Source organism: Rutilus rutilus, assembly GCF_951802725.1.
Source record: "Rutilus rutilus genome assembly, chromosome: 9".
Classification (NCBI taxonomy): Eukaryota; Metazoa; Chordata; class Actinopteri; order Cypriniformes; family Leuciscidae; genus Rutilus; species Rutilus rutilus.
The window spans coordinates 12,587,455-12,599,940 of NC_140223.1; the positions used below are offsets into that span (position 1 = coordinate 12,587,455).

Sequence of the window (12,486 nt, forward strand, 5' to 3'; positions counted from 1 at the left end):
TGCAAGAATTAAAGTCTGTAATATTTTGTGTCCAAAAGTGTTTACTACATTTTAGTGTCCTCTTTTTTCATCAAGGATGTTAATATAGTCACAGTAATCATTTAATGACGTTGGTGTTGTTTCGTCATCGCCTTGTCTTAGTCAGGGAAAAAAGGTCATTGACAAACATTTTCACTATGAAATGAACACTATGAACAATGTTGGCATGAAAACATTTTTTACAAAAAAAATCTATTTTTTATTTTATAGGACATAAATATGAGGTATTTAAAAATGCACCATTATAAATAAATATTTTAATATTTAAAAATGTGTTGTTTTTGTTTCTACCCTTTTACCTTTCATAGGTTGAATACTCTCTTTTTGCACCCCAGTATCATTACATATTTGTTATACAATTTTTGTATCCATTTTATACTGAAATACTGATACATTTCCAAATGTCCACTGAGGAACACAAAGAGAACATAGAAACTACAGGGACATATACGATATGAACAAGTTGACAACCTAATTTTTAATCACTGAACGTACAGCAACATCACATATTTTAATTAATTGACTGACCATGAAAGCAAACCATGGCCTATTTGCTAAGATGTTTGGGGAGTAAGTCTTGTAATGTGGGATGAAGATGAATATATTTAATTAGGACTGGAGGCCCTTTTGTTTTGGCGGTCTACAATGGGATCGAAGGGTCTAGTCATATCCCTGAAGAGGAAGAGCTGGTGTAATTTTTCAGGCCACCCTTTCACGTTCAACAGCAAATTCTTAGTAAAATTGGAAAGCACATGTAGAGCGAACGTTGAGCTGGCGATTTCTCTAGGGATGCTCTGGTTTTGAGTCTCCAGCTTTTCCAGAGGAAGACAGATGCATTAGGGGCTCATTAAAACCTTGCGGTGTCTTTTGTTTCATACCAAGCAGCCTCACGTTCATTATCGGGAAGAGGTCTGAACAATTTAGAATGACACTTATTCTGAGTTCAATGGAGTTTAAAGGCATCTATAGGGGCTTTCGCACCGGAGGAACGTTTTTATAGTTCATAAACCTATTGACAGAAGTAAGCTACCCACGTTTTGGAGTGTTCACACCACAGGAACTGGGAAAACATCCCATCAGAGAAGGAACCCAGCACAATAGTAACCATCAGTAGGTGTACGCTGATTGGCTGAACATATGCAAAACACCGGCACCCACCATTCTTTAAAAGCCATGCAAACACACAGTTTAAAGCCTATAGTATATATTTACTCCACGAACATGGAAAACAGTGATAGATGGACCAACGGTGAAGTCCAGGCATTTCTCAACCTTTACGCAAAGGAGGAAATCCAACGCAATTTTGAAGGGATCAAGCGAAACATGATTACTGTATTTCTGCTCAGCTAGCAACATTAGGCATCAACCACGCGGCAAACGTTATAATACTTTTTCGTATACGGTTTACTTTATTTTTTTTTAAACAATTCTATCTAATAATGTATTAGATAATTGTGTCAAAATTAAAGTCCCGCACAACAACCAGAACGGCAGGACGTAAGTGACAGGTTGCGTCACTTCAGATTCAGAGTTCCTACTGGCAGTGCAAATAGGAAAACGGCCCCAGGGGAAAATTTTGCTCTTAGGGGACCGCTTTGGTGGCTGGCTCCTATAACTGAGTTCATATACAATCAAACCAAAAATGATTCAGACACCAGATATAATTATTTATTTATTTTACTAGTGGGTGCAGGACGCTTTAGTTGATTTATGTAAGTGAGGATAGCAAAATACAGTAAACTGTGACATTATACCTAAAAACTCTTCATACAGTGGACTATCAGTAGCCTAGAAATGTAGACGCACCCTAGAGGCAGCAAAATGTATTTTGCAGCCAGGGTAGTCTAGCAACTCTCCATTGACTTTCGAGCTGGAAAAACCAAAATTAGGTCAGGCCAATCACATCATGTATAGAGTAGGCGGGGCGGGCTTAACATAATGACGACAGAGTTGCGACGGTTCCCTGCTACTTGAAAACAAAGAATGACGGCTGCTGGAGAACAGTCTTTCGAATCGGCTTTGGCCGCGACTCTGGAGGACTTGGAGTTAAGTTTTTCTTTGAGAAAAGAGCCAAGAACGGCATTTAAGTCATTCTTAAAAAAGGAAGATGTGTTCGTAGTTTTGCCGGCCAGATATGGCAAAAGTTGAATCTATCAACTAACGTTAGCTCCGCTGTTGGGAAAACGCTCTGGTTGGTTGAAGCGCTGTCCTATTGCATGCAGAGGTAATTTGAAAGACAGCCGTTTATCCCGCCCCTCGGATTGAGCCGTGTCTATGGTGAGTTGCCAGACCTAACATCTTGATGTAGGCTAGACTATCAGTAAAATGTACAAAGATTTGGGACCAAAAATTATTCAGACACTTTGACCTAACCATGTTTTGCTTAAGTGTTTTTTCTTTAATTGCTAATGTGACCGTTTTACACCACAGACTGAACCAAATTAAGTATTGCTTGGTAATTGCTTGACCTAAATAGGTATTATCTAATTGTGTACTTAAATTTAACAGCTGACAGCTATTCAACTCAGTTAATTTGTGAGACAGTCTAACAGAAGGATGGCCAAAACCAGTGAAATATCAACTGATTTGATAACCCCTTTTACCCATATTACCATTTTCTAAACTATAGCGAATAAACTGTGATAATATGATAAATGTTGAAGGTGTCTGAATAAATTTTGGTTTGACTGTAACTAACTGGTGCCAACACCACTTTATCACTGATGAATAGAGGGCAGACAGATGTCCATCAAACATGAAATGGCGAGGCTGGTGTTGCCCCCTCAGTAAAGATGAATGTGAAAATGGATTTTAATGATTAAAAAAACGTGCATAGGCTTTCTATAATTAATAGGCGTTTTAACTCCTACGGTGGCCGTATTATTTCAAATCTGCCGGCAGTCGCGAGTAATCTCCCCCTCGCATTCGTCACGGTGCCACTGAGTGTAAAAACGCGAAAGGCGAAGCTTGAATTTCCAGGTATGTCCCTCTTTGGCTAATGTATTTTCAAGATGGAGGCGCAACATGGCTGCCGCCATTCAAGCGACTCGGTCGTATGTATTCTAAATGGCAGATTTCTACGCTTACGAGAATACTTGATTAGTTGGTAGAAGTAATTACACATTAATGAGCACATATCATTTTGAAAGAACAAAGTTTTTTTTGCTAAGAATCAACTTAAAAAATTACACAGTGTAGCTTTAAGGACGGTCACATTTTGATTGGCACCTACAGACTTCATACACCACAAAAAATACAGCTCTACTGAGTAGGCTAAAGGTATGGGGATTTTTTAGAGTGCTAGGTCATTTGGTCAAGTTGATTATTTCACCGATTGCATATCAGGTTGTTCTAACTTACCATACATTTACGCATCTGTTAAATGTGTTGCAATGAGTGTGTTTTATAGTAAAGAAGACACAATATAATTTTGGTGTCAATCATGGTAACTTGTATTCATGATAAAACTGCTGAAATTAAGTAGCCTATCTAAAGGCTGATTTATACTTCTGCGTCAGACCTACGCCGGAGCCTCTACGCTGTAGGCAACGCGTTGGTTTTCATTTATACTTCTGTGTTGGACCTACGCCGGAGCCTCTACGCTGTAGGCAACGCGTTGGTTTTCATTTATACTTCTGCGTCGTTGTCCGCGTTGACGCGCAATTACACTTGCAGAGGGAGCATATGAAACCCGAGGGAGGGGTTCAAGCAGACCAATCACAGCGCTTGCGTCCGCGTAGAGTTGACGCGTTGTTACATTTTCGGAGCGGTGCACGTCAGGGTACGCGCGCTACACACAGCCTACGACGTAGCTACGGCGCGAGTTCGACGCAGAAGTATAAATTGGGCTTAAGAAGCATTTATATCTGGTGGTCTAAAACATGTTAATTTCATGGATTTCCAAATATGTTGGCCTAGGCAATTTTCCTTTTTGTTTTATGCAGTAATATTATTCAATGCTCTGCCATCTATATTTGTTCAGTAGCTTTTAGTTTTATAATAATATAACGCCCCGTTTTGTTACTTCAGATGCTCCCTCTTCAGTGCTACACTGGCGCCAGGCCGCCAGCTATGTATAGTATCATATTTATTTATTACCAAAATGTCAAAAAAATATCCCTAAACATTGAATATTTGAATTAGCAATCATTTAATTTAATAATAATTTAATTGCAATAAATATATAATGGCACCACTCCATATTCTACAGTTTGAGGACCACTGTAACATACTACAATATCAAGTCTATTTATATCTTAGTACAAGGACTGTGAAACGATTAATCGCATCCAAAATAAAAGTTTGTGTTCACATAATATATGTGTGTGTGTACTGTGCATAATTATTTCGTATATATAAATACACACACATGCATGTATATATTTAAGAAATATTTGCTTAAATATACAATTTGTATTATATATAAATAACATATTTTTCTTAAATATACACATGCATGTGTGTGTATTTATATATACAAAATAATTATGCACAGTACACGCACATATATTATGTGAAGACAAACTTTTATTTTGGATGCGATAAATCGTTTCACAGCCCTACTATCACATTATCTGCCATGGGATATCCATATGTGCATTACATACATACTGTACGAAGGATTCTTGGTATGAACTTGCATTAAGATACTTCAAAGCGCTGTTATGACAGCCTTTCTCGTTATGACAGCTTTTTGAAATTGATTTCGAGCAGATATTAGAAAATCCATAGGTAATTATCTTAAGAGCGGAGACTGGATTACTGTTGCCTATGAATACTGTAGAGTGAATCAATCCCAGTTAATGATTTTCTCAAAAATAGGCCTGATTTTTTGTTTAAAAACAGGATCCACATGTTCAAATTTGTAAAGCAATCACGTTTTCTGTGCTCCAACATACACTGTGCCACTTGTGTTCCTGTGTAGACATATTATAGGATAAATAGGACTCTGTAAAGCACAAATGTTCAGAAATGTATTTGCAGATAGACACAATGTGCACAATTTTTCTTGTTAATGAAAAACTGCAGTTCCTAAAGCAAGCCACAAATGCTTTGTGATTATTCCTGTGTAAAATAGAGGACTGTTTTCCTAAACAACTGCTTTCAAATTCAACAGCTGCACATAGTTTATAATTTCACTCAAATGAATCACAAACATAGTGAACTCTTTTAGTTGCTTTGTCCATGTTCACATTGAGTGTAAACATTCATACATCACAATGACTAGTCATAAACAATTCACAATTTATTGGACATGAGGGCAGGATTTAAATTTTTTGTTGAGCTGTTCCTTTAAAACTGAAGTGAAGTTTCATGTTGTTTAAGTGCTAACACATTAGCAGTTGCCATTCATTAACATCTATTGTATGATGTAGCAGCTTCTAACTTTTATTATTGCTATTTCTATTTACAGCTAAGCATGACAGAGAGAAGGTTAGTGTTGACTGTATCAGGAGCTAGCAGCTAAGGAATAACCAGGGACGGCTCAGAATTCAGTTTGCTCATGCACTAATAGCCTGAAACTGGCTGGGTGGATATAACCTGCTGCAATTACTGCTAAGCAACAATAGAAGTGTGACGTAGCCCATCTGCACAAACACAAACACATGCACACACGCGTGCACACACGCGTGCACACACACACACACACACACACACACACACACGCACACGCACACACACACACACACACACACACACACACACACACACACACACACACACACACACACACACACAGTATATATATAAATATATGTCCCTTTTAATGGTAGGACCATGTACCATCCTTCCCACTAAATTATCGCCATGGGGGGCGAGGGAACAGGGACCAGAACAGAGAATGGATTTCCCCTCTCTAGGTTTAAAAGCCTTCAAGTGCTTTTCTCTTCCCTTAAAGAGACAGAGTAACACACTAAAATACATCTACTGTAAACCAGAGAATAGCTCTGAATGGTAATGGAAAAGCTTAAAACATCTCACAGCAGTATGATATTACAGAGACAGTCAGACACTATTGGGGTTGAACCTACTGCTCGATCTTTTGAAATATGCAAGGAAACCAAATTTCTGGCATGAAAAATTACAGCTCGATCTTATACCTTTATAAAACACATTCATGGTCTTATTGTGCATTGATTCATCAATGCATGTTGTTTGACAGAAGACAAATCTTTGTAATATTTCAATAACATACCTGTATAATTAATAGGGCTCCCACCTATTAGTCGACCAAATGTTAGTCGACGAGAAAAGGCTTAGTCAACCAAATTTTAAATAGTCGGTTAGTCGCAGAAAATAAACATCCACAGGAAGTGGCGCAGTCCGTGACGGACAGATCGTAACACGGCTGGTCCATGTGGTAATTGTCAACCTAACTATGGCTTATTAATTTGAAACGTTAGTAGCCCAACGTTTGCCACTATTTCTCTCTGTAGCGTAGGCACGCCCACTATATTGCGGAGATGGCGAGTCAACTACAGCCGACACAGTCTCAGAAATCGTTTATTAATAAATTATTAAAATGTTCAGACATTCTCCTTTCTTTCCCCCCCTGCCACATTCATATTGATTACCTTTGGCGGTGCACAGAGACAAGCTTTATTTGTGCGCTTAATTTTTCTTTATTTTGAAGGCTCAATATTATGGTTTGGTATTTCTCTGTCATGTAGAACAGTGTTAGCAATGTTACATATACTATTCTTTCTCAGCTCTGAAACTCAAACCATTTTCAGATGCCACTCCCCAATATATATTCAAGTAATTAATTTAATATAATAAAAATGTAATTACTGGACTATTGGCTTAAATTAAAGCCTACTACTCGACTAGAAACTCAACTTTGTCGGGGACAGCCCTAATAACTACTTGATCTGAAAGATTTTCTCTCATTGGTTGACCTAGATCAGGGGTGTACAGTCCTTTTTCTGGAGGGCCACCATCAGAATCCAGCTCCAACCCCAATTTAAAAACACCTGAATCAGCTAATCAAGGTCTTCAGGATTACTAGAAACTTCCTGGTGTGTTGGAATAAATCTATGCAGGAAAGTGACACTCCAGGAGCAGGAATGGGCATTCTTGACCTAAGCCGAGTACATAGACATGAGCCACACAAAGTTCAAGGTAATGTTAACTAATGACCAAATAATGATTTAGACATTGTTTAGGCTATTTTGTTGGTAATATAACAGTCTTTCAAAAACCTTGCCAAAGGTTAATGCAGTAATTTACTGCTTGTTTAAGTAAAAAGGTTACAGCAATATTAACGAATCACAATACATTTGTAGAGGAACCATTGCTAGTATATATTCCTTGGTCAACACTTGCATTGATAGTCATCGCATCACTGTAATTGCAGATAGTTGAATTCGCATTACTACTGGTCTCATTTTCCCATGTTGCCCCAAATTGTCAAATCTCATTGAAAAGGAATGATTTCTGGTTGCCTTGTCACTGCAAATCAGTGTCAGTGTTAATCTCCCTTTACACCAGAACAGTCATCCAGGTGCTTCTTTTACCACTGCTATGCTGACAACAATCTCAAAATGGCAAGGATCTCTGTATGCCACTCTGACATATCAAACTAGATGTCCACCCACAACCCTGAGCTCATACCTCCAAACTAAGACTTCCCTGATGAGTTTCCTCACCCAACCTCTCAGTCTCAAATCTCAGCTGAAGGTCAAGCCGCTGTTTGCTGTCATCTTAGATCACCAGCTGTCCCTTGTAGACTACGACAACTGCCTGGGCTTTATGCCATTCCATTTCAAGAAAAATTTCCTTGAATGCCTCTATACTCAGCTCCTCATTTAGACCAGTCATTTCACTGCTATATTATCACAACTAAAAGGGGTGGTATAATGCCCTTTTCGCAAAATGTAAAATATGTCTTTGATGTCTCCAGGGTGTGTATGTGACGTTTTAGCTCAAAATACCCCACAGATATTTTTATATAGCATGTTAAAATTGTCACTTTTTGAGGGTGAGTAAAAATGCACCGTTCTGTGTCTGTTCCTTTAAATGCAAATGAGCTGCTGCTCACGGCACAGAGGGCGGAGCTTCAATGGCTTGTGTCCTTTTACCTCACACAGACATACACTGAACATTTCAATTTTTTTTAGCCTTTTATATTCAAACCGGAATCAGAAGATGTCAACGGAGTCAGTGATGGAGAGACTCAAGAAGTGACAACATGTAGAATGCAACAGGAGATTTCTGAATGGTTGGTTGGTTAGTATTTATGTAGCTGATGTGTAGTTATCTTCTAGTCATTGATAAGCATATTCTGTCTTGATAATCTAGAAATCGTGTTCGGGGGCGGGGTTTATGCAAATTCTTGGGTTGGTGATGTCACTAACCCGGGAGGAATGTCGTGTAGTCCCAACCAGCTGTTTGTTGTAGTCCTTAAAAAGCTATTTCTTTAAAAGCAAATATCTCCCTTTGCTTTGAACTTTGAGCATTGTAACTTTGCAGATGGTGTTTATGCTCAAACAGCAACATTACACACTAACTAAAGTTAGAAAAGTGAAATCACAATCAACCACCCCTTTAAGCTTGGCTTATTAGCAAATTGTACATACTACAACTTTGCTCAGATCTCTACAGGTAATTCGGGTAACCTTGACTTACCCTAAAAGCTAAACCTAATGATGTCCACACTGTAATTGCCTGTGAGTTTTAGAGTCATCTTTAGAGACTAATCTTTAGGAACTGTAGGGCTGAGCAAATATGGGCAGAACTCTTTACTGCCCTAGTACTTCAAAAAGCCTTTTAAAGGTATACATGTGAATTAAACGTGGCACAATGGCCTTCACTATCACAGTATGCTAATGCCTATCTAGTGCAAGGGATTAATCAATATGTTGATTGAGGACTGTTGGGACACTCCAGGCACAGGATGGTTCTGTCGGGAGAGACAGAGTCGTTTGGACCTCAATGACACGTCTGTACCATTTGGTTCACAGGACATACAGTACAGTAGATGCTTTCAACTACATACTGTTTATTTACTACTGTGTTCTAATATGTAACTATGCCATGTTTGGTCTCATCTGACAGCTTATAAACTGAAATGAATGGTGGTGAACTTAATAGAGATATTAAAGTATCCTATTGTACAATCTAGGTACTATTGGTTAAACATGCATTGAGGAGAATATGTTAATGTTCTTCTCCCCCTCTGGATCTCCACCCATTTGCCTCATCTTTTGGTCATCTATTTGTTACAACTAAGTTTCTAATACAGTATGTTGTTCCATTCTACTGTCTGTATATTTAAACATGTAACTTAATAAATAACTTTGCCTGCTTTAAAGGCTTTGAGAATCTTTCCTTTTATCACTGATTATGTACTAAGCATTCAGGTTAAATCCTACGTTTTCCTATCAGTTCTAAGAAAGACTTTTACCTTTAAAGAATAAGAGGTTAAAGAATAACAACAACTTTAATGGAGTCAGATTTATTATATTGGAGTCAGATAAATATTTGAATTATACACGTCATCCTTCAACTGCCTTTTGTTCCGATTATTGGTTCAAAATAGCAGCGTAAGCTTCCAGCCTTACAGAACTCTTTAGTACCATTCTGCTTATACATTACTACCAACTTGATAAAAATGTACATGTAATTGCTACTGCTGTTTGGTGTCATTAAATATAAGCCTACTACACTCTCAGCTACCTGTCCTGATAATTGTTACAACATTTTTTTTTTTGGTAAGAAATGCATTTTCTGCAATTTGGAGTGTTGGTTTTGTGGTCTTGGTCCACAGGTGAACTCTCGAGACCACATAAACATGGCCTTGGTCTGGATCTAGCGTTGTTTTAAGACCCCACACAAGGGATAGATATCTCACATCTCTTTGGTGTACCTCAAATATAACTTGGATGGGAATATGAGTTACTGTATGGATTTGTCTTGTCATTGTCTGGTATTGGTCTGGTCTTGACATTAACTCTAATTTGCTAAGAACTTCATGTAAATGATTTAGATTTGTTCAAGTCAAACAGACTATAATGCTACAAAGCTCTTTTAACACTATCTCTGTCTATCTATTACCATTTCAGTCGTATCCGACTCTTGGTGATGCTATGACCATCTCTTGCCATACGTGAGAGACTGTCCATTAATTTTCTTGGCAATGATTTTTCCGGTGTAGGCTGCCAGGTCTTTTTCCCAATCCTCCCTTATAAAGGCTTGGGACTCACACACACGCATTCACACCTACTGACAATTTAGCATCTCCAATTCACCTATACTGCATGTTTTTGGATTGTGGGGGAAGCACCCACGCGTGAAACCTAGGACTACTGGCTCAGCTGGGACTCGAACCTAGGACCTTCTTGCTGTGAGGACTTAATTGCTTTGTTTTAGCTAAACTCAATTTGCATGGATGAAAGTGCAGTTGTAGACGATATGGCAAATTACCACAATCTGACTAACCTTATATACATTATAGCACCACTGCGATCTAGACACCTGAATCAGACCTTTTAAAAAAGCACATTCAACTACATCATACATCTGGATGTATGTTCTTCTCCATCACTGGATGAATAACTGCTGTCATGATCAATAGAAAATATACACAAACTATCTTTTAAATTAAATTCCAGTGGGTGGTTATAATGCAACGTTAATTGCATCAGGCAAATAGCATTGCGATTTGTGAATAAGGTGCCTACTATAGTAAGCATAATTCACAGGCCTTTATTGTAAGGAGGCGTGTTTGCACGGAAGAAAATTATAATAAGTTCATTTAAATACGCTGCGTCGTTATTACAGTGAATTTAGCAACTGGTTAAACTGGATTGTGGGTTTGTGAATAAGACGCAGGTTTTTGAGCTAAAATACCACATTCAAAAGTGGCTGTCTGTTTAGAGAATTCATCACTGTGCCACATATCCAAGACAAAATATTTCCACTTTTTGTTAGAGTAGCGGTTCTATGCATCAGCAGTGGTGACCTGTACAAAATCTGGCATCTCTCTCCTAAACGTGTAGCACAAGTTTGCTGTAAACCCAGGAAGCATGTAAAGCGGATTCAGCTCATAATGGATATTCCTGGGGCCAATTCATCAAATGTTCCAGGTTTGCTTTCTCACAGGCAGAGACTATGTAAATGCATCCCAGGCTCCTTTGGGAGATAAGAGGGGGCCGAACGGCACATTGTTTATTGGGAGTTGTGTTCAACATAAATCATCCAGCCACAAAGACAGAGAAGATAACTCACCTTTCACTTTGTTTTTCGTTGCCGCCTCTGAGAGCATGAAATGGAGAAGAGAGATGGAGGAACAGGGATGAAGGGGAAAGAGAGAGAGAGAGAAAGAGAGAGACAGAAACGAGAGTGATTATAAAATCCTCAGCATATACTCGTCAAGTCTCCCATTAAATTAAGTAACAGTTTGCCCCCCCCCTCCCAAAAAAGAAAGTTCTGGCATCAATGACACCATCAACCCAAGTTAACTTTCTTCAGTGGAGCACAAAAGGTGACGATTTCCCCACGCAGTTGCAACGAACGGAGGCTTTCAAGCTTCAAATCAGATGTTAAAGCGCTATAAAAGTATCTTAACTCTTTCCCCGCCAGCATAAAAACAAAAAATAAAAAGTTGCCAGCCGCTGCCAGCAATTTTGATAATTTTCACAACACTTTCATGGCCCCCAGAATATTTTTGTTTTTTTTTGTATGAATATCTGAACATACAGTTTATCAAAAGAAAGAACAGAGCCTCTGCTTTAAAAAAAAACTGTTTTATTCTAGCTTCATGCATTCTTTTTTATCAACACTTGAAAGTGGGTAAGTTTCATGGAACTATGAACTACATTTTGAACAAAAAGCCTCGAAAAGCAGCCTAATGTTTCTTGATGCAGTCTTGTTCATAAGAATTCATGATAGAAGTAGGGTTCTCCATTTTGTGAATTATATTATATGCTTCACAAAACAAGCCTGAATGTTTTGTTCATGAAACAGTGTGATCTGATTATTGAATTCAGCTAATTCAGCCTCCACTGAGACCCAAATGATCAGGTTGCAATTGTTATCAGCTCACTGGAGGGGAAGAATAACTGCAACTAGAACATTGTTTCAGTCTCCTTTTGTGTTCCACAGAGGAAAGAAAGTCCTGCAAACAACATAAGGAAGTATCCCTTTAATGCCTAGTGAGTTTACTTATGAAATACTACTACTTCTCTTTGTTCAGAGTTGAAAGTTTGCTCATGTTTGAATGCATAAGCTTAATACTTTCATTATGCCTGACCTTCTGCTTTGCAAGCCGCCTGCCATAAACATCGCCTTGATGAGGAGCGTAACGGACATATTTTATAGCATGCGCCATCTGTATGGACTTCTTTACAGACCCAGCTGAATAATAATCATATACAACCCTTCATTGTCAATATGCATATGGAACATCAAAGATGAGGTGAGACTAAGAACCGAAACGACACCGCC

At 38.4% G+C, this 12,486-nt stretch overlaps 1 protein-coding gene across 3 annotated transcripts in view; it reads right to left on the bottom strand.

Moving 5' to 3' along the window:
* The window catches only part of cadm2b (cell adhesion molecule 2b), a 222,351-nt gene that overhangs the window by 69,315 nt on the left and 140,550 nt on the right, over positions 1-12,486 (bottom strand). For all 3 annotated transcript variants that reach the window (XM_084419470.1, XM_084419471.1, XM_084419469.1), the window contains exon 2: positions 11,269-11,295. In XM_084419470.1, the coding sequence (XP_084275596.1) occupies positions 11,269-11,295 (27 nt within the window). The remainder of the gene's footprint in view (positions 1-11,268; positions 11,296-12,486) is intronic.